This window comes from Pelecanus crispus, chromosome 5, assembly GCF_030463565.1.
Source record: "Pelecanus crispus isolate bPelCri1 chromosome 5, bPelCri1.pri, whole genome shotgun sequence".
NCBI classification, from domain to species: domain Eukaryota; kingdom Metazoa; phylum Chordata; class Aves; order Pelecaniformes; family Pelecanidae; genus Pelecanus; species Pelecanus crispus.
The window spans coordinates 72,205,162-72,233,070 of NC_134647.1; the positions used below are offsets into that span (position 1 = coordinate 72,205,162).

The 27,909-nt window shown below is 46.5% G+C and overlaps 1 protein-coding gene across 6 annotated transcripts in view; it reads left to right on the forward strand.

Moving 5' to 3' along the window:
- Positions 1-27,909, forward strand: part of ERI3 (ERI1 exoribonuclease family member 3) — a 134,124-nt gene that overhangs the window by 13,159 nt on the left and 93,056 nt on the right. For 4 of the 6 annotated variants that reach the window (XM_075710755.1, XM_075710752.1, XM_075710750.1 and 1 more), the window contains 3 exons: positions 11,325-11,441; positions 17,815-17,874; positions 20,133-20,224. In XM_075710755.1, coding sequence (XP_075566870.1) covers positions 11,325-11,441; positions 17,815-17,874; positions 20,133-20,224 — 269 coding nt within the window. Of the gene's footprint in view, positions 1-11,324; positions 11,442-17,814; positions 17,875-20,132; positions 20,225-20,724; positions 21,125-27,909 lie in introns of those variants that run through there. The other 2 variants (XM_075710754.1, XM_075710753.1) reach the window with 2 other exon arrangements.

Here is a 27,909-nt window from a genome sequence, read left to right on the forward strand (position 1 = left end):
CCGTGCTTTAGCTACACAAGAGAAGATGCATTAATAAGTGGGAGTCTTGCTCTTTTGTCCCCTTGTCCTTGTATACACCAGTGTTTATGGTGGTCAGTGCTTTCAGCAACTGCGTTAAGGAGCTCCCCAGGCTCAGATCTGTGGCTGCCTGTAACCTTATTTTATTAATGCAGTGAGTGGGTGTGCCTCTTTCAGTCAGCAAGCCAAGTATCTTGCCTTCAACTTCAGCAGAGTGGATGAAAAGCAATGATTTTTTTAAATGTAAAAAGTCTGAAGGTAGAAATGAGATCTGTTCAAAGCTGAATTTGAAATCAGGCTTCTGCATAGGATGTTAATATCTACTGTAATCTATTAAAGCAACTTAAAACCAAGTAAAATTCAAGCTTTGTGTGTCTGCTGCCTGGAAGTGTAAAAGAGTATCAGACCCCTGACCTGGCAAAAGGAGCTGGACCTAGGAGTTGCTAGGCTGCTAAATGAGCATTTGATAATGAAGAAGTTGCTTTTTTTTTTTTTTTTTAATGTCAGTTTTTTCAGGTACTTGACTTCAGTGTCTCAGATTCACTCAAATTTGGTAATCAGTTGGGAATTAGAAATTTGCCTCTTCCAAACTCTTTGTAAGAGGAAGGTATGAAATGTTCAGATCTTCTAATTGCTGAAGGAGGTTGTGACCACAGGCAGAAGAATAAATTGTTTACAGACCATACTTCCCTTGTTCTCTTAAACAGCACATTTTAAATACAGAAACATCTTGATATTTTTCTTTAGTGTATCCTACATATTTCAAATTTATTTAGCATGCATTTTGATTGTTATTTTGGGGGAATTTTTAATTATAATTGCTGTCAGATGAAACTGGACATACTAATAAACACAGAACATCACTCACCATTTCAACATAAAAACATAAACACTGAGACTATGAATAAGCATATGTTCGGTTACTAATTTATTTTTAAGTGTACAAACAAATCTGGATGATCGTAGTACATTTCCTCATTGGCAAAAGCATATTAACAAATGGGAGCCAGTCTTTCTGTAAGTGAATATTAAGTACAAATGCACGACAAGGTTAAATTGGGTTCAGGCTGTGTTTCCTTGAGTGCTGGTGTAAAAGAGCATTAAAGGCGTTTTCCTCTGAACATTCGTCTTGCGGTTCTGGCTGGCAGTCGCGGGCAGGTGCAGCTGGAGTGGCTGCAATGATCGCTGCCTCTCCGCTGCCTGTACTGCTCTACCCGTGGTCTTGTTCCCATGGCAGGGACAACTGAATGATGTGCCTCTGCTCCTGAGCTGCTGTGATTTATAGACTGACCTTGTAATGGGAATGGATGTTGACTTCCACCAAATTTAGGCCATAGCAACAGATGTGCAGTCCCTGCTGAGCTCCCTGCTAAGGGTGAGTAGATAGGGGATAGGCAAGCTGCCTTCAGAGCTGTAGCCTAGGCTCAGAGGACTTTATCGGTGGAATATGTCCCTGCAATCACAAACCTGCTGCGGGACGAGGTTACGGAGGCTCTGCTGGGAAGCAGGCTGCAAGGTATCTTCTGCGTGCTTTTCAAGCGGTGCTCTGTGGAGCCTGTATCTAGGCAAACCTAGCTGAAGGCCAGGGTGGGAATGCAGAAGGTGGCTCGCGCAGTAACACAGATTGTCACAATCCTACCCAGAGGCGGATAATGGAGATGTGCCCGTGCCTACCTATTCTATCTAGACATCCCTGCGTAGCAGCTTGCTTCTTGCACGGTTTTTGTGTGGCTGTTAAGCTCAGTGCATTAGAAATCACCTGCCAAAACCTTTATTAAGGATGATTGTGAATTGCTGAAAAGTGAAGAAATTCAGGCTTGTTTCCCATGGCAACTTTAACTCATCACTCTTGTGCATAAGTATTACAGTGGAATATTAATCTGCAATTACCTGTCTTCATGCAGCTTAGGCTTGGGTGTAGTTTTAAATACCTAGTTCTCAATCCAGCTTCTTGCAATGTTGTTTCTAGAGGAATGCTGTTAAAAATGCACATAACACAGTGACTTAAAGTCTTTTTTTTTTTCTTTTTACTAAAAGTAAGTAAAAAAATACGTATTTATCATCTCTTTGCCAATTATGGCTGTTGTTATGCCATCCTTCTTATGTCGGAATGCTTTAAGTTCCTAGAGTGGTAAGAAATAGTTCATATAAAAGCTGTTTCAGATGGGTTTTTCAGTTTGCGTTAATTTTTTGAACAATCTTTTGAAAAAACTTTTTGAGGCCTTGTGGCTAATTCCTCTGAACAGTTAAAAATTTTGCGAAGAGCACACGACTATCCGTAACTCAACATCCTACAAAGTGCATCTGAAATTAAAGAGTTGCCGTTCTTTTTTTAATCGTATTTTCTGTATGTTGTGTGCTTCATTGCAATTCTGTTGGACTGTTGTGAAATCTTACTTTGACCGATATGGAGAATAATGTCTTTATTTTAAAAGATGCAGAGAGAAGACCAGCGTTTTGGAGAGGCTTCTGCAGGGTCTGAGACACCAGGTGCAGGGTAACCCTCAAAAGCTGCATTCTCCGTGGCAGTCATTTTGCCTTGGAGACCTCCCTCATTCTCCCAGTAAGTGGGGACAACCTTGCTGTGACCCATGTGAATCTGACAGGGCCGGTTATGGTTTCAGGCCACAGAATTAGCTGTATTTATTTAAAACCCGATGAGCTAGAGAACGTGAACAGTTACTGAACCCAAATCTCCTGGAGAGCACAACCACGAGACCACCAGGAAAGACATCTGATGTATGAAAAAAAATTCAAAGCAATTTCTTATTTAAAGATATAAACCCAGCATTATTATAGCAACAAGCCTAAAATACCAAGGCACTCGGGTGGCCAATTGCTGCAGTCCTAACCTGACCCAACCTGCTTAGCTTTCGGCTGGTTATTGACAGGCCGATGAGATGACTACTTTAAAGCAATCAGTCATGTTGCCCTTTCCCTCGCAGCGCGCGGAGACCCCACATCAGTTATGCATCCCGGCGTGCAATTCCCCACCTGTGCTGTTTGAACACTGTATCCTTAGCTGTGCAAACATTACACATCGTTTAGGTGACAAGTTACAAAGTTAAGTAGACTTGTTGTTACAGCAGAAAGTAGTTGAGCGGCAGTCACCCTGAAAAGAAAAGATCCAGGCTAGCTCAGGAATGTGCAAGTCCGCTGTATTGTGTTTAAAGGTTTCTTCGCCTCTCCGTAAAGCCGCTGATGAGGGTAACGTGTGCCGCTGGAAATGTTCACACCACGTGCATTTCTGAAGTGAAGGGAACGGGTGCCACAGGTTTGTACGTTGGCTGCGCTTGTCCTGCTGTGTGCATGGCCCTGTACGGTCGCCGATGATCGGTGCGCGCCTGCTGCTGTTTCGCAGCCTCTGAGGCGTGGGAGATATTTTGCATCCCTCCCAGCATGATGTTTTAAAAACGGGCAGTATTCTTCCATGGTGTGGCATCTGTCTAGAGTACTGTGTGGGGATGCCGCTTGTCAGGCTGCTGTGGCTCCTGGGGAATGCTCTTTGCTGCACTGAGGTGATCTTCTCTTAGTTTTGAGCAAAACCTTCCTGGTAAAGAGAAAGTGCAGCTCAGCAATTTTTGGCGAGAAGGGCACAGGACATGCCTAAGTCTCGTGTTTTCTTCCCCTTTGTGCCAAGCTGACTGTGCAACCATCCCTGTGTTCTCTTTGTTGATCTGTGCACTTGTTAGCTGGCAAAATAGCTCTTGGTTATTTAGTTCCCCTCTGCCAGGCAGAAATGCGCTGTCACCAGCAGCCTGTTGTGATGTTTGTAAAACCCTGGGTGTTCATTTACACGCACTAGCGTGCCCTTTCTACCCGTCCCAGATGTTTTAGTGCTGCTGGGAACATTGATCGTTTGTGTTGCTCAATATGAGGTGAAGAGGTTGGATCCTGAAATTATTTGATAATTCTGCAACGAGGACTGCACAGGCTGGTTGCCTGCAGTAGAAAGGAGCGGACGTGAAAAAGGGTATAGTGTAGTTGTCATCTTGCAATGGAAAGGTAATATTTGGAAATGTGTGTGTGCTGTTTGTAACCTGGATTGAGTACTAAACTTCCCCCAAACTGTCAAGCTTAAATTGTTGTTCACTGTGTCGGTGGAGATTTTCTGGGTGGTTAAATGTATGTCAGTAGTGCTTGAAGAAACAAGTTGAAATGTTGATGTCAGTTGGTCTATATTTCTCATCCCAGGTGTGGAAAGAGGAGGGAGGTTTTGCCTTATTTGTGATGTCCGGATGCTGCTGGAAAGAGAGAAATAGCTTTGTGGGTTTTGGCAGGTGAGCTGATGCTGATGTTGAGAGGCAGGAACCAGCCTGGGAGCAAATGACTACCAAAAGTTTTGTTCGGGATGGCAGGACAAGGGTTGTGAGCCAGCTGTCGAGATTTCATGTACAATGGCAGGTATGAAAGAAGTCCCAAAGGCCACAGTGATAAATTTAGGGGGAAAATGTAATTTGTGAGACAGATGGATCCTCCTTTTCTTGGTCCTGTAAGAAGACACCTCAGCTGGGGAAGCGTTTCACTTTGGACTCTGTACTTAAAAAAAAAAAAAAAGGAGACCATTTATTTCAAGAGCGTCCAAAAGAGCAGCAGTGAGTGTGACCAGCAGTCTGCAAAACACAACCTGTGAGTGCAGGCTGGATGGCATTGGGGTTGTGTTTAGTGCAGTGAAGAGAAAGGTATGTATGATGAGGTCTTCTGTTACAAAAATGAGAAAGGCGATGTTCTGGCTTCTGTCTGCTGTGGGTAGGAAGAGCAGTCATGAATTTAAACAACAGCAAGGGACATTCTGATTAGACATTAGGAAAAACTTTCCAATGATAAGACTAATGAAACAGGAGGATAGAGTGCCTGGGGAGCGTGTGAGTCTCTCTTATTGGAGTCTGTAAAAACAGCCTAGACAAAGTCAGAAATGATTTAGGGGGAGGTGATGCTGCCCTCGGGCAGGTGCATGGACTAGATGTCTCTCTTAAAGCTCAAGCTCCTGGAGGCATGTGATTAGGTGGGAATTTCAGCTTCTATTAAAGAAAGAGAAATGGTCCCTCACTCTCACAGTTGTAAGGAAGCACCTGAAAGTAAGAGCCAGGTTTGATGCCAGTGCAGAGCCCAAAATGCAACTCAGAATTTATCTTTGAGGAAGCCCAGCCTTTGGCATTGTGCTCCAGTGCCTGAATGTTGGGAGTAGGCTGTGAGGTTCACCCAAGAGCAGGGGGAGGAAGAAACCTTGGATATTCAATGATCGGGCAGCAGAATTTGTCTTCACATCATCTTATCTCAGTGTTTCACGATCTTTCCATATTCCTGCCAGTTCCCTTGTGTTGTGTTTTTGATGTGTATTTCCCTTCACACTTTTCTGGGATATAACAGTTTTTTAAATGTATTAAATTGTTGGGTGTGTGCAAATGTGTACGTTAAGCTAGGTAGTGATGGAAAAAGAAATTTGGGGTCAGCTGCTTCCCCAAAGACCTTTTGGCAGGGTTAATCAGTACACAGAGTAACTTAGCCAGGACAGAAGCGCTGAGAGACTCCTCGCCATGTGTGCAGGTAGGCATCCTTTGGAAAGTCAGCATAGCTCTGGTTCAGCAGAAGTCCTGCTGTCCCCCGCTGCAGAGGCGTTGCCTTTATGGTACTTGTTTTGGTTAGTTTAATAAAAATTTAGAAGTGGGGAAAAGACCTATGAGGTCATCTTGGTTACTGCCCCTGAGGGCCAGTGCAAGGCTGCTCACTTGGAAACGGCTTTAGTTCAAACAATAATTAAGGCAGAGGATGCAAACTGAGGAGGCAGATCTGTTAGGCTAGTGCTGTCCTTACTATGTCCCTTTTCGATTTTAATTGCCTTGGAAAAAAAGGAAAATCACAAGGCTTTAAAAGCTCTGATTCTTCCTGCTCTTCACCCCCCCCCCCCCCCCCCGCCCCCTCCCCGATCTTGGAGGCATCAACTCTCATCTGTCAAAGTGTAAATCAGCAATTAAAACACAAACAGCGAAATGCCAAAGATGACCCGAAGCACAAAGCAACTGACAAACAAGTCCGGACAAATCGGCGGATAATTTATAAGCATTGCCCTAAAATCTAATTATTTGGCAATTCGAATTTGCAGCCGGCCAGGGCTGTGCAATAAATTTAACCCGCCATAAATTATTTAGGAGCAGCCCATGGTGTAAATCAAAAACACTAGTGTTTGTTTAAGAAATAAGCTCCTTGTGCATAAAATGACTTTTTTCTTTAAAGGGTGGTGGTGGTGGGGGAAACATCCCTCAACAAAATGAGCTGGTGCTGAGCCTTTCCCCTCTCTACGGAGACTCCCTTGCTTCTTCCGCCCTTACCTTTTTTGAAGGTGTAAAGGGGTCTTTTGGTAGGAAGTTTTAGGCTTTTTCTTATCACAAAAAATCCCTTTCTCTCAACGGCCTCTGCTTGTTTTTATTGCATTTTGAACAGTCAGCTCTGATTTTTATGGGTATCTTTTATTCTTGTGTTTATTAAACTTCTTCACATGGGGGTGAGCGTAAGGGATAAATTATTCTCTGGTAGTTTTTGAACTGAACGGGCCACACAGTCTTCCTCAAATACATAAATCAGTGTCCTGAAGTGTGCCCTGTCCACTTCGCTCATGGGCTTCTGGATTAAAAGGTTTTGAGAGCCGGCAACTTCTTGCTGGGCACTGTAGTCTTTTCATCTAGTAATGTTAGTGCTCCCCAGATCCAAAATGATAAGCAAAAAGATTCCTCTGTCGGAATTAGTGTAACTTCAGGTGCTTTCTTCTCTGAACTTGAGATCTGTTTGTTAGCAGGAAATTATTTAGCGAGGATAGTTGTGTGCTTGTTCATTTCTTTGATTAGCAAGACGATCAAGACAGCTCAATTCGTGCATCCCTGCTCCGGTGTTAAAGGGAGGGGAATTTCATTTAGGATGGTTGGGTAGGGAAAGCCTGGCTTTATAGCAGTGCTTTCACATGCCCTTATGAATTTTTCAACTCCCTCTTAAAAGGAAGTCCCTAGCCATTCTGCGGTTCCCCTGCAGCCTCCTACTGCTGCTCAGCCCACTGGCCTGGGACAGCCAGGTTGCAACGGGAGGCTTGCACCTGGGACCTCTTTTGGGGGGGGGGCGCTTTTTTTTTTTTAAAAAAAAAAGACAAAAATTCTGAGCAAACTGTCACACAGATTTGCTTGAAGTACCGTGAAATCATAAATGCAAGATTGCTGTAAAGAGAGTGGACCTGGTAATGGATATGTATAAGCCTCCGGCTCTGTAGGTTCCTATTGTTACCATGTTTGGGGGCGCAGCTGAGGGTAGGGACAGGGTGCCGATGTCTTTTTCTTTAAGCGTGTTAATATTGATTTTAGAAGCTCTGTGTTCCAACAATATAAATGCAAATGCCTTGTAATTGGGAGCCGCGTGCAGAATTTCTCAACAGAAAACATGTTCAACTTTTCCTGACAATGAAAGGAAAATAAAAAGCTGCTTATTTATTGGTGGTGGTTTGAATCCTGGATTTCCTTTCAAGTTACTTTGCAGTGCTAAATAAAATACCTAATTGCAGCGCTCACAAAATTCAAACGGGTACATTTGTTCTTCTGGTAGCTTGCGGCTATTTGCAGCCTCTGGACACCCTCAGCATTATTTCAGCACATCCATAACTTCTGGTTGTGCTGTAAGGAAAAGCTGGGGGGGGGGAGCAGAAAAAGAGGGTCCAAATGCTGGTGGCACAAATCACCACTGAAGCTGGAACGTGTACTCAGTGTTGGAAATGGAAATGGGTGAGGATCTCAAGGTAGCACTTACAGCTGACCAGACTCTGATAAAAGAAAGGAAGTGTCAGTGAATCTCCTCCTTTTAATTCCCTTGTGCCGCTCACCTCCACCTTTCCCACCTGGGAAGAAGCAGCGAAGGTCTTTGGTGGTGGAGATGGAGCTGAGCGTGGCGAGCTCACCGGGCTGCTGTGAAACGAGAAAGCGCCCGGCTGCCTTCCTGCATCGCGGTCTGTTGGGGGGTTGTGTGTCTGTGTGTGTGTGCCTAAGTGCTCACCATTTCATAATAATTACTAATGAAATTCTAGATCTGTAATAACATTTTGGATATCTAAAACAAACCATATGCTTGTTAAAAAAAAAAAGAGAGAGAGAAAAAAAGTGGAAACAGATCAACTTTAAGTCATAAATTCTTGGTAATAGAGGTCTCTTTTTTTTTTTTTTTTTCCCCCCTTTCTGTTTATGTTTGATAGATATTTTTGTTTCTGCAGGAATGTCAACTCTTAATTTCATGATGTATCATGGGCTTAAGAAAATTGAATTTAATAAAGGCAAAAGATGAATGGCACCTTTAAAGGTCCCAACACTTGTCTTTATTAGCAGGACAAACTGCAGGGTCTCCAAACACTGCTTCTCTCCAAATGAAAGTTTAAATGAAAAGTACAGCAGTGTCACAGGTTAAATTTCATTGCAGGACTGGCTAACGTCGTTAGTGAGGAGTGGGGCTGATTTCATGGGGCTGGTATCTGTTGCCTTAGATACCAGTGGAGCAAACACTGCCAGAGACTGGAAAAAATCTCTGCTATAGGAAGCGTGCAGATAAACAGCCTTTTGGGAAAGGTCCTTTACCACTTGCTTCAAAAACTGACCAAATAAGCCCAAAAGAGCGGCTGCACTTTCTCCCGAGACACTCAAGTCACTCCTGGGGTTCCACCCCCGCCCCTGGCCATGCGCTTCCCACAGACCTGCAGTAATTCTGGATATTGTTAAATTTTCCACATTTTTTTAGTACGGCTTTTTATTTCCTCCGTCTGTCTTAATCCGACCCTCCTGGAAGCGCTTTTTGCCTTTGGTTCTGGAAGGCGAGCGACGCCTTTGTGTATCAGATCAGCGGCAGGGCTGTCTTTCGGTCTCGCTTTGCATCCAGCCACTTGATGGCCCCTGAGGATGTTTCTGGTCCCTCGGGAGCGATCTCGGCGTGGCAACGCAGCCCTGCTGTGAAATCCAGCCGGCGCGTGTCCCTCTCCGGGAGGGGGGACGCTCGTCTCGCCCTGCCGTGGGCTTCCCCGCTTCCACGGTCACCCCCAGAGCTGCCCCAGCCCCGCTTGAAGGATGGGGTGGTGTTGTCCTGGGGTTAAGCCTGGCTCTGTTACGATGTCCTGTCCGTTGGCTTCAAACTTCGCGGTCCATTTTCCTTCCGAACAGAAAGTTGCTGCGTGCGGAGCCTCTCTGTGGTAGCTCTTTTGAAGGGAGGATCAGCTGTGGCCAGTGTTTCTTACTCAATGGTTGAGTTTCTCATGTTCCCGTGGGTCCTCTTGCGTGGCTGAGGCTGGTGAGTTTGGCTGCACCACAGCAGGCAATCTGGGCCATGCTCCGGTGTTTTGCCTCCGTGTCCTCCTCCCCTTCCAGCCCACGGGTGGAGTTTCGCCTCTTTCCCGGGGAAACTTGGTGACTCCCAGTGGGGTGGTACAGCCGTGGGGAAGGATGCACCCAGACCTCGCTCTGCTTTAGCCTGCGTGGCACGCACCGAGTGTGGCACAGCCGACCGTGGGGAAATGGTTAAGCCCTGTGTCCTCTGCAGCTTGACTGCTCGGTGTCCACACCTGGGCACTTTAGCACTGTTAATGCTTTATTTTTATTTTATTTTATTTTATTTTATTTTATTTTATTTTATTTTATTTTATTTTATTTTATTTTATTTTATTTTATTTTATTTTATTTTATTTTATTTTATTTTTTTCCAACGTTCCATCTCAGCAGCAGGTGCTCCCCGCGTGCCCTGGTCTGGGCTGTGTGCCTGCTGCTCTGGGGAGCTGCTCTGCTGCGGCCACGCGTTCTGTCCACCATGGAAATTGGGTGTTTCTCCTGGCTATTTAAATTATTTGTTGTTTCCATTTACCCACCCAGCTTCTCGCCCTCTTTCCGCCTGCCGGGGTGGTGATGTCATCTGCTCATATGTATGACCTCACGATAATTTCCGCCTCTGGGTCATGAGGGTTGCAGCCAGGGTCCAAAAACTGTGTTAGTTCCTCTGCAGCGGCTGTGTTTTCCACATGCTAATTTTACTCACAGGAGTTGGATTTTTTTATTTTTTATTATTTCTTATTTGTCTCTTCCAGATGTTTTCAGGCAGTTTTTTTTGTTGTTAAACTAATTCCATTCATGTTTTAAAAATTTATGAAAGCGCTAATAAAAATGTCAAAGTGGTAAAAATGTTAGCTTTTGCTCTGCTTTGATTAAATTTTGCAAACTGTTTTTGAATATTAAAAAGCAATATTTTTTTTATTCTCTCTCCCTCTCTCTGTTTCTCTCCAGAAGTGATTTGAGAGGCTTGTTGCATGGATATCACTCAGCGGGCTCATTTGCACTCCAGAACCTTGGTGCCATGCATCTCTATTAAATAACATAGACAAATTATTCTTTAAAGACACCAAACAAATTGTCACTTCTCCTCTTACATTAAACTGGAAGGAGGAGAGGGAGTGGAGAAGGAGGGGGGTGAACACAAAGGATTTTATCGCTTTTATTCAGTGGTCGGCTTTTTTAATTTCATGTATATTTTTTAATAATTGAGAAATCCATCGCAACTGGATTTGTTTAAACTTTTTATTAACAGGTCCATGTAAATTTCTGATTGCTGATTTTTCAAATAATTGAACATTCTTCTGATGAAGGAACATTTTTATTTCCCTATCAGCATAAATTGGCTACAAAGAGGAAAATAAAGCAGGGCTTGCTGCTATGCTGTATTCCATAGGGGTGGATTCTGGGGGCACTTCCAGCTCCTCTCCTCACTGTGTTGGAGGAGAGCAGTGCTCCTCAGCTTCTCCTGGGAAGGAGGTGCTTCGTGCAGTAGCTCCTGTTGTCTGTCTGCTGGTGTCCTCCCAAAGGACAGCAAGGCGGAGAGGGTGGGACTGGTGTTGGGGAGCACACAGCCCCGGGGTGCCCTTGCTGAACAGACGTGAGCCCCTTGCAAGTGCGTCTCCATGTTCCCCGGGTGGTGCCAGCACGTGCGAGCGGTGCTGGACCGTCTTCCTGAGGCTCGGCTTAGGCAGCGATGTGTGTGGTTGCAGCGCTGAGCACAGAGACATCCCTGCCGCCCATCCCAGCTGTGCTGAGCGTCGGCACCATCCTCTTCCGCGCTCATGGTGTTGGATGCGCTTTGTGCTCCGGCACCACTTTCCCCCTCATGGTGCAGAGCTTTATGTCAGGCTTGTTTTTGTTTGGGACTGTCAGGCCCCTCTTTCTGCAGCCAGCTTGCTAGGCGGGATCATTTCCAGCTTCATTTTTTGTTTGTTTTAAATGAACAGCTGCTTTTCTTTTTGCCCTATTCAGGAAATCATCGAATTCCCTATCCTGAAGCTGAATGGCAGGACGATGGAGATTGAATCCACCTTTCACATGTATGTTCAGCCTGTGGTGCATCCCCAGCTTACGCCCTTCTGTACAGAGGTAAAGTGCAAAGGTTCCCTGGTGCTCCAAGAGTCTCCCTGGGAAGCAGGTTTCCATTGCACCAGGGGTTGGGGTCGCCTCTTCGTGGTGCAAGGCAGCGTGTCATGCCAGCATCAAGTTAACGACAAGGGGAATCATTTTTTGTCATTGCAGTAGCATGTAAAGACCTGTTTGGATTCATAAATAACTCTAGCTATGATCTGCTAACTAAGATCAGGTGTGTTTACAAGTAACGAATGTCTTCCTGGGTGACCACAAAATAGAAGCGCTCATGTTAGCTGATGCTCAAAATCCTGTAGCCTCTCTGTGAGCTATTTGTGATTTTGCCATGCTGCTCTGTGGCGAGGAAGGTCAGAGAGAGCATGGTCCGAGGGAAGAAAGTGTCGTACTGCTGCATGGTTCGGAGGCTCCAAATGACTCATGTGGGCCTGCCTGTTGGGATTTGAGGAGTCCTTCAGAGTAGTAGGGTAACCCACGTCTGTATTTTTAAGCCTTTCTTTTTGATGTCGTGCTTTTGGGGTGCTTGAAATGATTGCTGGAGAAGTGGTTTCTTGTCACATGGTTACTCTCGTTGCTGAGGACAGCTGCTCTCGAGCTGCAGCCACCTTTCCCCAGGTACAGACAAGAGGATGAAGGTGCTAAATGCGATCCCCGATGGTTCAAAGGAATAGGGGGGCAGAGGTTGTTTTTTGGTTTGGGGTTTTTTTTTATTGTATTTTCTTCATTCAACACAAAGTTAACAGTTTCTGTGTTCTTCCTCTCTGCTGTAGCCATTAAAACAGAGTTTCTAAGTTCCTTTTGCTTTGGCCTTTTTTCCTGTTACTCTACTGTTTTGATATTGGCCAGCTCAGCGACTGAAGTACTGACTGTGGGAGTCAGGGTATCCAAGTTCTTCATTCTGTCCTGGTCTCACTGGCATCATCGACAGCATGGTGTGTTTTCCCTGACCTTTGTGGCTGCAGTTTTAGGTCCTTGAAGTGCTTCTCCCGTGTGTAGTAACTTGATGAAAAATGACTCCTCTGTGTTAGGTGGAGTCCCCTCCAGGACCAGCCAGCCCCTTCCATATTTCCACATTGTAAAAACAAATACTTTTCTTTTTTTTATTCTCTTGTAACTAAAAACCAGCTGAAGGTATTTTATTTAAACTTTAAAAAAAAAAAAAAAGACTAAGCACAGAAAACATTATTCCCAGGAGAGGGGCTTTCAGAAAGCTATAAATGTGTGAAAACAGAGGGCTATAATGGAAACGATTTTGCAACCTTAATACTAGAAGGCTGGACAACTACTTTGGCTGTCCTTATCCCCATGAGACTTGCTGGACATATGCTTGTACAAATGTGATAAATCTCACAGCTTGCACCTGATCTTTGCTAAGAGCAATGTCATCTTCTAGAGTAGAGCCCAAAATGTCCGTTTTGCATGTCATCTAAATTCTAGAGAGAAGTTGTCTCACTTACTAACTCCCACCGAAATTCCTTTTTCTGGAAATTCCTCTGTTGCGTCCTTCCCCCTGCTGCTAACGGTTGCAGCTCTGTTGTTGCACGAAGGTCTGCATGACTTGCTTGGTGTGGCTGTTCAAGCTGAACAGAGCCTCCAGCCTGCTGCAGCCTGAGGACATCGAGAGGTTCTCTGGACACCAAGCTTGTGACAGAGACATTCAGCCCATCTAATGCTCCCTACCGTAGTGCCGGTTTCTCTGCGTTCTCTTGCTCTCGGGAGCCTGGAGCAGCTGTTTGTGTCTCTGCAGGTTTGTGTCTCCTGCATGGAGCCCTTCAGCAAGCGAGGCTGTATGTGTGTGCCGGCTATGCATTTGCAGGATCCCCAGGACAGGCATGGGCATCCCAGCTGCAGCACTGTGCTGCAGATTCTGCTGCTGACTCGAGTGTGGTGTCTTGGCATCCAGAGTTGGATAAAAATGGGCAGTGCTGAGGCCGGCAAGCAAAATGATTGCAGAACCCCCACCGGTGTGTATTGGTGGCACTAAATGGTCCAACTCTCCAGGTTTCGCAAGTTCTCTGTTATTAACAGCGTGGGTTAGGGAGCTGGTTTTAATTCTCACCTGGAAGCCACCGGCTCCTGGGTGACCCCTGCTGCACCCATGCTGCTCGGTGCACAGCACAGCCGCTGTCCCTCCTGGCTTGGCAGTCCCCCTGCATGTTGCTGGGGCTGCCATGAGGTCCAGGGAGCGGGATCGTGCTGGAGGGGTAACTGGGCTTGTCCCTGGGCCCTGTATCTGGGGCTGACTTTGAAACCCTGCCCTAAGAGCCACAGATGAGCTGGTCATACTGAGCACCTTACTAAACAGTTGCAAAAATATCCTTTCGTGTTTGCAGCTGCTTTTTTGCAGAGGCTGTAGTGGCCGCGTAGAGACCTGTGGGGTCGGTGGCTCCTGCTAGGCAAGCGGAGGGGTCAGCCCCGTGCCGCTGGTGTAAGTTCCCCTGAGACCCCGGGGACACAGCTGGGGCATCCTGCGTGTCCAGCTCCTGCGGAGCCGCTGCCTGCACAGCTCCAGCGTTTGCCATTGACTTTCAGCTGGTTTATGTTTTCTGAAAAATACCCATTTTGCTAAATGCCAGTAAAGGGCTTTGTCTAGGCACCTCTACTTACAAAGGGTGAGATTTATTGGCCTCTTTGTCTACAAAGAAAGACCAGGCCTGATTATCAGATTGTACACCAGAGACAAGTGCTTAGGTAATCAGCAAACTGTCTTGTAGTAGAAATACGATGGTTTCCCAGATAAACTCTGTAGGAAAAGCAGTGGTGTTGACATTATGTGGGAGCTTGTCTGCTGTGCTGCCGGTTTCCCCTTTCCCCTCCACATGCTGCCTGTGCTGGGAAGCAATAGCACTGCTTGGTATAGACTGTGTGTGGGAGGATTACCAGGGTTGCTTGACTTTACTCCTTGCGTCTGGAGTTCCTCTCACATCCTTCTTCCTTCTGCAGCACAACATGAGAAGGGTGTCTGCAAGGGTGGAGAGCTCGTGGTCACCCTCAAGGCATCCCTTTGCTTAGCTTTTGGTGTGTCTGTGCTCTCCGCAGGCTGCAGGAGGTTCCTCTGACTCTCCACACCAATGGCCAGGAGCATGTCTTCTAGAGCTGGCTCACTCTGTAGCCCTCATCTGGTCCCCTTTCTCTTGACCTGCTTCTGTAAAGCAACAGGTCATGAGGCTTGGTTATGATGAAGGGTGTGCTGAATGTTTAGACAGAGAAGGTGGAAAGTGCTTGCAAGTGGCTAAAAGCTGTTGTTAGGTATATAAAGCTCATCACACCCTTTTGGAAGATGCAAGTGGTTTATCTGATGCCTAAGGAAGTTCATGCCAGGAGCTTAAGTGAAAGGTTCCCTCTGCACGGAAGGTGCTTATACAGGCTTTTTCATGGTACTTTGCTCTCTTTTTACGATTAATTTTTATTGATTTCTTTTTCCTGAAGGAACAGACAATAAAAGTACAAAAAGATAAATACCGTATAGCTTGTTTATGTTCCCAAGTACCATGTGCTTCTTGGGATCGCCAGTGAAACTTTACAATTGTGCAGTTTTATGTTTTTATACTTTATCAAAGCTGCAAGAGCAGATAATGCTGCAGAGACCCAGTGCGCTAGGTTGGGTATTACAGATGGATGTAAATGATAACAGAAAGGATCAGAAAGGGTGAGAGAGTAGAAGTCTGGTCTCCTTTGAGCGCTCTCTGACCTGTATTGAAATGTACCCATGGAGCAGGTGTATCCCTTTGTATTTGTATGTGGGACTTCTGCAGCACACATCTTGGGGTGCATGTGTGCTTTGTGATGTGTTCTTGTACAGGTAAGTTGGTCCCAGCTTGGCCTGGCAGGGAAGGAGGGAAGGAGTCTTGGGTAAGATCAAGCAGTGACTCTTTGGTGGGACCTCTGCATCCACCTTTCCGTCCCTCCCTCCTCCTGATGGGAAATGTCTGGATGAGGCCGTTTCACCCCGTCCTCCCATGGCCATTAGGGGTGCAGCGCTGAACAGATGCAGTCCTGAAGGTACCTGGAGCCATAGAAGACATTTAGCTCAGCGCTGGCCATGATACTGAAAAGTTGCCTGTTATCCTTAGTATAGGAAAGACTTGGACCTGTTGGACCGGGTCCAGAGGAGAGCCACAAAAATGATCATAGGGATGGAACACTTCTCCTATGAGGAAAGGCTGAGAGAGTTGGGGTTGTTCAGCTTGGAGAAGAGAAGGCTCCAGGGAGACCTTACTGTAGCCTTTCAATACTTAAAGGGGGTTTATAAGAAAGATGGGGACAGACTTTTTAGTAGGGCCTGTTGGAACAGGACAGAGGATAATGGTTTTAAACTAAAAGAGGGTAGATTCAGACTAAATATAAGGAAGACCTTTTTTGTGATGAGGGTGGTTGGAACACTGGAACAGGTTACCCAGAGAGGTGGTACGTGCCCCATCCCCAGAAACATTCAAGGGCAGGTTGGACGGGGCTCTGAGCAACCTGATCTAGTTGAAGATGCCCCTGCTCATTGCAGGGGGGTTGGACTAGATGACCTTTAAAGGTCCCTTTGAACCCGAAGTATTCTATGGTTCTGTGATCCTTTCCCAAAAGCTCATCTTTCAGCCACTTCCAGAGGTTTGATTTGAGCTGTCCTCTGAGAGGCAGAGCCAGCACTTTGCAGTAGGTGAGCTGTCCACCTCTGCGAGGTGAATGCATGGAGAGAAAGACATCAAGAAAAGCAAAAAGCAAGCCGGTGAGCTTTAAAAACCACTTGAAAGAGCCATGCATTAATCTCTCAAATCTATTTGTCTCTTAGAGTATGGGAAGCCTGTAGGTAGCAGCTGTTACCAAATTAAAATACAGATTAATATAAAAACAGTTTCTGGAATATAAAAGAGTGTCTGTGTCCTTCCACTTCCTCAAAATTCCACCTCATAATGGCTTGATGAACTTGAGAAACCCACCTAGAGGAACTCTGCATTCTTAAAATTAAAATACTTTCCTTAAAACGTATATATTACCATTCCATGGAAGTCACTATGAGAAAATAATCTTTCCCCTTACAGCTTATTCAGTGAGTCAGGTATTTGGTATTCATTAAATGTAATTACAGTTTAATTGGAGTTTAATCTCTCTTTTTTTTTTTTTTTCTTTCCTCTGAGTTCAGTGCTGTAAGCCAAACAGCCAAAGAAACGGAGAGGCAGAAACCATTGAGCTTCTTTCAGTTGCCACACATTTAATAAAGCAGAGCACTGTGGTTTGTGAGAGGGCTTACGTTTTACAAGTAGGTTGAGCTGGTCTGCATGGAAGAGTTACTCCTGGGTGGTGTTGGGGCTGTTGGCACCTCTCGACTGGGTGCTATGGCTTCTGGAGGCTTGAGCGCATGTGGAGGCAGCAGGGCACGCTCCTAGGCTGCATTTGACCTTTGTTTTATGAAAACGTGTGAGATGTGTAGCTTCAGGAAAGTGCCATATGAAGTGAAATCCTGTAGTGTGCACTTGTTTTAATAATGATTTTTTTAATTACTTGGGTGCATTGATGGCAAGCTACTGACCTCCGATATTCAATATGTTAAAAGACAGTTTTGTCAGTTGGAAGGCAGACAGAAAAATTATCTATTTTCCGTGTGCCTGAAGCTATCCTGGGCAGACACAGGCAGAGGCCCATGAGACTGCATGTTTTTATGCGTGTGTCTAGCTTTAAATAGCCAAGCAGTCCGGGTACAGTCAGTAGGACTCTCTGTTGGCAGGACCTGTTCCTAAGGAACCTTCTGAAAAACAGAGTAGACCAGGGTTCTGGAAGAAAGTGGTTTTCTTCAGATTTCATTCAGTTGTTTTAAATACAATTTCGAAATGCAGGGGGATGCTGTGATGGACTATGGGAAAGCACGTGTGCTGGCTGCCCAGCGCAGGGGAGGATGACTGGGTCTACTCTGGGTCTCACTTACCAATAGTGGTCTATTCTGTTCATCTAACACTGTGCGATTTTGGTGTCACCGCAGTAGCAGGGGAATGGCCAGAGACCCCAGTAGTTACCCTGCCGGTATAAGTCAGGGCAAATCAAAACTCATGAAATGCATGTTGAAAAAGGGCAGCATTTTGGGCATCTTGCTGGTACATGAAGCAGAAGGCACCACTGCTCCCCAGGTGGATCCTGCCCTGTTGAGAGTTTGCTGTTTTATTCTGGGGGTAGGAGCCCCCCTACATTTCTGTGTTTGGGATGAAGCTGTGCCCTTGCCTGTGGCTGTGGGGCTGCCAGGGTCGCACTGCTGTGGCTGGCTCCTCAGCAACATCCATGTGGGTCACAGGAGGATGTTTTGGTTGCAGCAAGATGGACAGGAGAGGAGACCTCTCTAATGATCTTTTGAGTGCTGCTCTGATGCCTGCTTTCTGTTTGTCTCTTGTTTCAGCTGACTGGGATTATTCAAGGCATGGTGGATGGGCAGCCGAGCCTCCAGCAAGTGCTTGAGGTAAGCAGAGTAACCTTTAGTTCCCGAACTCTGACCTCGGTCCTGTCTTCCCCTCTTCATCTCTTTCCCTGCACCCTCCCCTTGCTGAGAATCGAACCGCGTAATTTGACTATGATTACAGCTTCATTAGAATAACATTTGCTGTCACATTGGTGACATGCTGCTGAGAGTATTGAACCATTGATCTGTCATCTCCAGCTGTTCATGTCAAGGGTGCTGACAAGATATCCAAACTCCTGCCAGTAGATAGGAGAAGAGGCGATTCTTGCTTGAGCCAGTTTTAAAGCACCAAGACATTGCTCGAGACCACTGCTCTGGGAGCTTCTGTCTTCGTTTTCTTTCCCCTCCCTCAGCACTTTATTAAATTAATTTTTTCTACCTATTTAAATACTCAATAATACATGTAGTATAGAAAGAAAATGCCTCTCAAATCTAATCTGGAAGATGTGCAAATGCAGATATAGCCCTAATAATGCCATCTGCTTAATGTTGAATTCCTACAGCATTTAGGGCTTAATTAGCTTGGAAGTATTTCTCCATCAATAGCTTTTGTTGGTAGTCAAATAGTGAAGGAAACCTCCTCAAGCAGAGCCCGCTCAGGCTTCAGGTTGCTGTTCGATGCATCGTCTCTGTCAGGATTTCCACTGCTGTGATACCTAATTGTTCCTAATCAGAATAATTGCAACAATTGCTTATGTGAGGAAATCAAATTAAAGGCTTTAAAATCCTCCATGGAGACGGCACTTCATGGGCGCTCACATCAGGGAGTTTAGAAAGGTTACCACTGCTGTCCCTCCGTCTGGAACGCCTTGTGAGGGGCTGGCTGTAAGATCCCAGGAGCCCAGGGGAGGCAAAAATGGGGCTGAGAGGCTGGATGCCACTTCATGGGGAGCTTTACTCCAGAGGGACGTTGTACGGTTGGTCGCAGAAAGAAGCACCATCCTCTGCTGGAAAGGCTGCGGCAGCGACACGAGGCCAAAGATGGTGCTCTGTGGAGGTGACATCTCGCATCCATGCAAACTCCCAGCTCTCCCCAGTCCCTGGTGCTCCCCAGAGAGCACATAGCAGCGGTGCATGTCTGTAAGCATAAGGATGTCTGCTCCTGCTTCCCCAGGAGGGAGAACCCTCTTTGCCTGGATGGGTGAGCATACATCGCCGCTGGAGTATTACTGAAAATGGTTCATTCCTTTTCTGCAGGAGCTTCTTAGAGTGTGGAAACATTGCTGTAGATTTTTTTTTTTTATTTGGACAGGAAAGGTGTTCATGCAGCAGCATGTTTCTAGGTTAAAGTGAGATTTGGGTCGGGCAGCTTCTGGGGCATTCTAGTTTATTCAGGAGCGGAAGGTGTCAAGCGAGGGAAAAGAGGAGGGATTTCTCTTGCTGAAGCACTGGAAATGCTCCTAGTGAGGCTGCATAATAGCAGCTGATTGCCTGTCACCTGCCACGGGAAGATTTTGGGCATGTCATTTGCTAGTTCTAGTTGGAATAAGTGACTATGCAGGGGTTTTAGTCTAGGTTAGTTCCTCCTGGTTAATCCCCGCGGTGGGTGTGCATCCTCCAGATTAACGTGGCCCATTTCTAAAGTGGATCCAGAACATCTGTCCCTATGGGCAGTTGATCAGGAATAGTGGATTCACTTCAAATCCACACTGTAACTCTGAACAAGCACCTCCTCAGAACTATAAGGAGGAAAGAGAGACCCAGCCTGGAGAGGAAGGGGACACATGGCTTTGCTTGTTACTGCCGCACAGTGCCTGTGTGTGCCCAGCCCTTCCGTTTCTCCCCCTCTCGCATATCCCCTTGGAGCTGTATGAATTGGAGCATGTGAGAAATGCTGTAGGTGAGGGATGCCGTCCCAGGATGCCCGTGTTTTCCCCTCACTGGAGGGGACCCAAGTTACACTCACTGCGAGCCCATTTGGTACAGGGAAAGGAAAAGTGGAGGAGGAATGCCAGGTAACAGTGCAGTTGTATCGTCCCATTAACGCTGCACAAGTTCCATCCCTCAATGAGCAGAGCTGCTGCGGTGTCTGATAAGATCATCTCTGCTCTGGTTGCCTGATGTCTCCTATCAGAAATCTTCAAAGGTCCAAACGTGCTGTTGTTGAGATGGCAAGCAAAGAGAGAAGAGAGAGAGGGAGAGGGTGGATAAGATCACAATTTTCTTCTCTCTTGATTGCAAGCAGCTTATCTGAGTTTAACTGTTGTGGCTCGGCCTGTCTCTGCAAAACTCATCCCCTTTTCTTGCCTTCCTTTCAGAGGGTTGACGAGTGGATGGCAAAGGAAGGCCTCTTAGATCCCAGCGTCAAGTCGATTTTTGTGACCTGTGGAGACTGGGATTTGAAAGTGATGTGAGTATGGAAGGGGAGGGAGATTTTTCTGGGCTTTATTGCTCCATGCTTGCCTGTAGTGTGTGTGTCTTTGTCCTTACAAGCCTCCGACTGTCCCTAGTCTTTGTTTCTTAGGGAAATCGTTGTTTGCCATGCATAATTGGGAGTGGAGGGTTGTTTAAGAAGTCAGGTAGGTGCTGGGCATAGTGCAAGAACACTGCCTAGGATATTCCCTAGAGTGAATGAATCCTTTCAGAACACCAAGAAAGGTTTAAACTGGAGCTTTGTGATGTTTTCCCTTTTATCCAATATACTTTCCAAAGGGATGGATATTTCTGAGTGCATACATGGAACTCTGTTTCTGTACACCCAAATGAAGCCGTGGTCCTTACCTGACTTCCAAATGCAAGGCTTTCTCTCTGTCATCTTGGCACACTAACTGGATGTGAATCACAGAGTAGTCTTTGGAAAGAGAGTACAAGCCAAGTCTGGCACGCTTCATCGGTGTTCTTATCGTTAAGGTCATCTTCATCAGCTGGGCGACTGTATCTGGAGAGTACCAGGTGGGGACCCGCACTGGGATCTGCAAGCGTCAGTGTATGTGTGTGTTTGTTATGAAAATAGCTAGACCACAAACCTAAAAACGTTATTTAAAAAAACTGAGTTAAATGTCTAAGAACTAGATTAGACTAATTTGTAAGGTATTTGCAGATCGGTGTCATATTGTGCTGAATTCACTTGGATTCCTGTAATCTCACTTCAGCTTCTTATTTCCTTAGAGCATTGGGTAAAGATTCCTGTTGTTATCATACTGGTAAAGCATGGGCTTGACACATCCAATGCTAAACTGACATCCACAACTCGTTAGTAGTGTTACTTGGTTTTCTGTATGACATTGGTTTCCCCAAGCTGGAAGCCTAAATAAACTGCACACAGCCTGGGAGCAGTCAGCACCAGTTCTTCCCTGCAGAATGGTGTTTGTAGAGTGGCAGCTCCTTGCCTTTTCTTGGTGTGATTAGTGAGACATGAGATATGAGGACTGAAGCAGCTGCACAAGCACTAGTGGAGATGAGAAATTTGCCATGCTCCAGACAGGAGTGTGGTGTGTGAGCTTTTGAGTCGAAATCTGTGTCTCTGCTGGGGCCATGTCCAGAGCTGGTATATATTGCCAATTCCTGTGTTTTAGGTTTAAATTAAGAGTGAGGCTTATTTTTCTTTATATATCGTGTTTAAACTTTTATTAGAGACCAGCATCAAGACAGCTGCAGGGATGTGCTAAACTTCTGTTTCTCATCTGTTCTCTTTTCTCAGTTCTTTACTCCTGTACTGCTGTTCTGAGAGTCCAGTTTACTGCTTTTGGTGATGGTTGTGAGGAGCAGAGTTATCTGTGCTCAAAGCCCATCTTTCCATCGCTTTTACAGTGGGATAACAAGGTTTCCAGATAACGACATCCTAACTTGGTGTCTGTATGGAGTGGGCAACCTTCTGGATGTTGTGGGTTGTTTTGTTTTTTTTTTTTTCCTTCAGAGCTCTACAGTGGGCAAATAGAGGTAAAGATGAGCCCCATTTCTGGTGAGTCATAGGGGTTGTGGGGTGAGCTGGCTCAGCAGGACATGCAGTTCTGGAGCAGAGATGCTCGATTCGCCATTTGCAGTGGTCTCTCGCATGGATTGTGCCTCACTAGTCAGCTGGAAAAGAAGACTCCACTCCTGGCCATGAGGTTGCAGCGAGTGGTTCATTTCTCCCTCTTCCTTTTAAAAAATGTTTTTAAACCATTAACTTCAGAATTCAATCCTGAAGCGTCTCCAGGGCAAAGCAGAAAATACATTTCGTGTTTCCAACCACATGGATAGCGGGAGTCTGGCTGCAGCCGTTCGGTGAGTAGCACATCACGCCGCTCCGTCGCCGATTGGGTGCAGCAGCGTGTAGCGTCACATCTGATTAGCACCGTGCCAGTGAATGAGGCTTGAGTGAGGACTCCCTGCCAGCTCTGACTTGTCTCATTTCCCATTACTTTTATCCGTCACCACAAATGCCGAGTCTCCCTCCTGAACTAATTAAGTTTGCGTGTGTTTAGACACATTGCCAAATAGGGTTTAGCAAAGCAGAACTGAGCATCTCTTTTTAAAGAGGGAAGGCAGAAGGCTGAAACAAGGCCGCTCAGACAGGGAGATAGAGCCTCAGAGATGTGGAACATCTAGGATGTATTCCAGGGAATCACCCCGTGCTTCCCTACAAGACTTGCGGTGTAGCTGGTGCCCTTTGCTACTGTGTGGAGACCACACGCTGGGCACGGAAGGCACTGGGGCAGTGGGAAGGGAGGTGGTGCTGCTTGCCCACATTTGGAGGAGTGTGTTGGTGGAAGCATTGCGTGGTAGAAACGACGCTGGGTTCCAGAGGAATTCAGGACAATGAGGTGAGTGCAGCACTTCCTGGCTCAGGGAAGGGCAACTTGGGGCAGGTCTGTTCCTAACTCTGCTGCTCCTTTTCTCAGCTTCTTTAGTAATGACAGCTGCCTGCACAGCTGCCCGTGAAGCAAGCTGCGGTCCTGTTACCCAGTGTCTCGTGTGGTTTGGAGTTCCTGTCCTCTGTTCTCCTTAGCTCGGCTGTTGGTGGGAAACCATGCAGCCTTGTTCCTGGCTTCTCCAGCAATGACCTGGGCATTTAGTTTGGCTTCTGTCTGCATGTACTGTTGAAGAGGTGAGGCATGGTACCTTCTGGACAGGTCTGTCTACTCTGGGTGTTTCCAGCGGGTGTCACTGGTAGGTGACAGGGCACTGGGAGCCACAGTGGGGTGAGCAAGCTGCGTGGGGGGTAGTGGCTGGAACAAAGAGGAGGAGCATACAAGCTTGTCGGTGGTGGTTGTGGGGACAAGGTGAGCAAACAGTCCTGTCAAAGCTAGGTGTTGCAATATGTGTAGCACTCCTAGCTCAAAGAAACTCAGCAGAGGAGTAGCAGTTGTCAAGGTACTGCTTTCTACTGATGGTGTCTAACACTATCTGAGTCTGCAGGATTCAAGATGGAAACTCAGCTGCTAAAGGACCTACGAAGCCTCTTCTTGGCTCAGGGATCTTCAGGGGATGAGGCACTGCGTGGCTGCAGATTTGATTTCTCTTGAACATCGGAGCTTTCTTGGAAGATCACAGAGCTGTTTGGCTTCCCTCTGACAACAGGGAGCACTAGTCACAAGGAGCTGGGTGCCCAGAAGAAGACACCAAGCATCTGGGAAGGGCCTGTGGAGGTTCAGCATGAGTCAAGGTCCTCGGCCATGCCATCAAAGGTTTTGTCATGGGTGTGGTGCACCATCAGAAGGAGAGTCCCTGCTGGAGGGATTTGGTTGCTGCCAGAGAGAGCCCATTGCGCGAGAGGGCTCAGAAATGGAGCACTGATCCTCTACTGGCTGCGCTTGGATCAACCGGCTTTCAGTGCTCTGTGTGTGTGAACCAGGCTGGAGTCAGGGAGACAGCAGCTCTCCTGCCACCCCTCCCCTTCCCTCTTGTTAAGATGCAATTTCTTTAATGAGGAAAACCTCTTGAGTAGGAACATCACCTTTCTGAAGGCTTGTCCTGACAAGGCAGTTCAAGCCGACAGAGTCGCATATCAACTTCAGCAAATATCAGTCACTCATTACAGAGACTCTTCTCCCCCCCACACCCCCCAGCAACACTCCTCGTTCCCAGACAAGGGAATGAATCACACTCCTGCTCTTGAATACATCATGACAAGTCGTGGTTCTAATGAGAGAGGGCCATTCATTCTGGGTGGAAAGTTCCCTGTGTCGACACAGAAATGTTATTAATTAAAGAGAGCTACCTGAAGCAAAAGATGAAAGGAGCACCAGACCTGCCAAGCTAAAATATGACTGGGGATACAGCCTCGTTAGGCACACGGTCCTCGGGCCTCCGAGTACTCAGCAGGAGTATTCCTTTAGCCTGTTGCAAGGAGCTATCCTCCAAGTTTAACAGCTTCAGGGCCAGATTCAGACACCTGGTGTAGTCTGCTTTAGTGCTTGGACCTTGTCCTGCACCTAGGATGGAACTGTCACTAGTAATTAAGCAAATTGCATTGATGGCGGCGTTGGGTGGTGAGGGTAATGTGCCTCTGAAGGGCTGAGGGAGCCGCTGACTGCAGGAGACGGTTTTAGTGGAAGGAGGGTACTCGGTGTCTGCCAGGGTTGAGCCCTTGTAATGTAAGCTCTTTAGTGTGGTTTATCTCCTCTGAAATGTCAAATTGCCTCCCTCCATGTATGGAGCCGGTTTACCTGCTCTGAGGCACAATGTGAATTGATCTTGCAACTGAAGAAGCATTTTTACTGTGTGTTCATAACTACAGAGCTGAGGTACGGTGAGGTTAGGTGATATGCCTATGGTTGTGCAGGCAGGCAGGCAGAGGCAAAGATAGGAGCTGAAGCCATATGTACTGAATCTCAGACCTGCATCTTAATGTCAAGAGCATCAGTTAATCCTTCTCCTTCCAGTTTTGGATCATTCTGCAAACACATTGAACATAGGTAAACGTGCACACAGGCTTTTGTCTGTATGCCTCTGACATGAACATACTTTTACTGTACTTACTGTGGCTGATCAGAACATGCTGATTTATGTCTTTACAGGAAACTACTGCTCAGAAGTTTTTTATTTTCCTAAATAAGTGTTAAAAGGCAAGTACTCTCTAATATAGTGATAAAACACAGTGAAGTGTCTTGAAATGTTTATAGCCCTTGGTGCTCTTCCTAGGTTGCATATTAGTAAATTCTGAGCATTAAATTATACCATTGCTTAATTTTATCTTACTATTTTAATTCTGTCTTTGCAAGTCATACAGGCTGGGAGGATGCTTGCCTTCTCAGACCAGCTCCGAGTGTGGCAATGGGTTGGTCTTTCCAGCCTTCTGTCCTGGGGGCTTGGTTTGAGATCAGCCTTAGGTCATGAATGAAGAAGGATTGATGATGTTAGCGTCCCTTGTGCACGCAGTTCTTTATCACGGGACCAGGAGGGGGTTGGTAGCCTCTGCCTGGGGGAGAAATTGCAGACTGCCACTGAATGGAGTGAGTGGGACCGCTTGGGGAGAGGCAGGAGAAGGTGTAGGGTGGGCTGGTTGGGTGGCAGCAGGGCACGAGGTATGTTCAGAGGGTGGCTTTGCGAGTGACAAGAAAGAGCTGGTAATGGAAAGATAACATAGTTATCTGCATTTAAAAATACTAAAACAATTCCGTTCCAGCTAAGATCTTTGGATTAGCTTGTTGTTGTTGCTTTTAGCTGGGATCATTTTGCTGACCAAGCCTATGGTGTATCTCTCCACATGGTTACGTTGGCTGAAGGAAGAGGGTGGTGTGAACTACAGTGCAGGGACGGGACTGAATATCCAGGGTCAGGAACCTTTCGAGTCAGCTTTGCTGATGGAGTCGTTCATGTAATTACATCCTAAAGTGCTTTGCCGGAGCTAAGCAAGGCAGCCTTGTGAGCATGCTCTTCTGTAGCACTTACAGGGAGTAGCACTGACCCCATTCACTTCTGCGACCCTGCAGTCCAGCTTTTTGTTTTTAAAGGAAATGATATCACTTATGCAAAATAAATTTTGGATTTTAAGGTTCCCACTCTGTTCACTCTTATTTAAAATAAATATAGCACACTTGACTTTTGTTAGCCTTGTGCAGTGGTTCCCCTGGCTGTCTCCTGTTCTTGCCTTTGAAATCTGTTGGTTGCATGAGCTTCGGCAAGTTATGGTGTCTGAGATCTGTGACTCTGGGAATGCCTTTGGGTTAAGCTTTGGACATGAAATCTTTGCATAAGGATCATCATGCAATGGACTATCACCTTCAGGTCTGCTACTTGTCTGGCATGTCATAGCAAAGACATTTGTCATAGTCAGGGCTGTAGTGGCCACAGATTTATTGAGCTGTGGTGCCCGATGCACTCTGGGGAGCACGGACTGTGCTTTCTGGGAAGTAGGACCAAAGAAGTTGGAAACAGCATAAAAGATAGTGGAGAAACTTGGAATAAATTTACAGTGTATGGGGAAATGAGACAGGCATTGCATCAAGTACTTTATTTCCAGCACTGAACCGTTGGGGTGGGGTAATGAATGGAGAAGGTGGATTTTCCATCCCTGGGTGACTTTTAACTCAAGCTGTGTTTGGAAACAGTCACACTGAACTTGAATGCAAGCCATTGGTCTCGGTGTCATCTGCTCATACAGTAAGGAACTATAATTCCCTCTGCGGCAGGAATTGCTAAGGTGAATTCTGTGTCCAGTGTTATAATGAATTCAGGCAAAATGGTTTCAAAATCAAAGGATCTATAATGGATATTTGGTAAAAAGCACACCCTGGCCTCTGTCTGCGTGGGAGCCCTGTAGTAGCAACTCAGCATCGTGGTTATCCTGCGCCCTGGGGAACTGAAAAGCTGGTTGGCTTGGGGACTACAGAGGATAAACCACTGGAGGGCTGTTTGCCATCTGAGTTTTGTTGTCTGCAGCATGTGTGAAAAATAGGATTAGCTTCACAAAGTGTGAATTTTCTTTATTACTTCAAAAAGCTTAATTTTTCTAGCATTAGACAGCTGTAGTGTTTCATGCTGGGGCCAAAATGTCAGCTGTCTCCCTTTGGATCCCAGCTCTTCTTACTTCCCAGCCGAATCAAAGCAATTGTGTGTTGGCAGCAGTGCTGCCCTCCCAGTGGCTTGGCTGGGAGTGATGCTCTCATGGCTTCTCCACTGAGAGCTCTGCTTGAAAAATACTGCCAGCCTGGGAGCAGCATCCTTCCCCTTTCACTTGCTCTAGTCAAGCCTTGTGTAAGTCGGTAGCTTTCTTGAAAGCATTTTATTTTGTTTGCATGTTTGTTTCCTGTTGGGAGCCATTTTCCTGGATGGGTTCAGTCCCTTTCCTCCTGAAGCTCCTGGCTGGCAAAGACCTACTGGGCCATCTTGAGGTCATCCCTGGTATTTTCCCTCCAGCGTATTCTCATGTGCCTTGTCCAGCACCTCTCCGTATCCTGAGGAGCAGACGTCTGGGTGTGTGCAGGACTCTCGGGAGCATGCTGGAGCTGCTGGCTAACTTTTTGACCTGAGTCCATTCCATATTGGAGTCACCTTTTTCTGTGTGTTTGGCCAGGCTGCTGCCCTCAGCCTCGCACCCCAAAGACAATGTCTTGTGCTCAGAGACTGCTCTGGACCAGGTGTTAGCAATGACGTGAGGCATGTGGAGGTGGTACTGGAAGAAAGAGCAGAATAGGCGAGTTTGGGGGGAGAAGACTGAGGAAGCAGTGCAATATGCTGGCAGGGCTGTGGGCGGGAAGCTCATGCAACCCAAGACTTTGTCCTGCCTTGGTCCCACCACCTTTGTCTGCCTCTCTTTGAGCAGGGCTTTCTCCTCCCCTCTGCCCAGCACCTGCACTCTGGGACACCCTTCGTCTTCCCTCTGTAGGTGCTTCTTGGTCATCTCTAATTTCCCTGCTTCAGTTTTCCCATCTGGGTGTTGAGCCAGGTCTTGGTGCTGACTGTCGGTCAGCGTGCCGGAGGTGTCTGGACACCGGCTGAGTTCAGCATCCCTTCCTGGAGCCACGTCTGTCCCCTGCAAACCGGACAGAGGGAGGAGGCTGGTGGGAGGTTGCCAAGACCTCTCCTCCAGCTCGCTGGGCTCCCAGCTCTGAAGAGAACTGTTACATTTTATGGACCATTTAGCTTCCCAATGGTGATCCTAATTCTTCA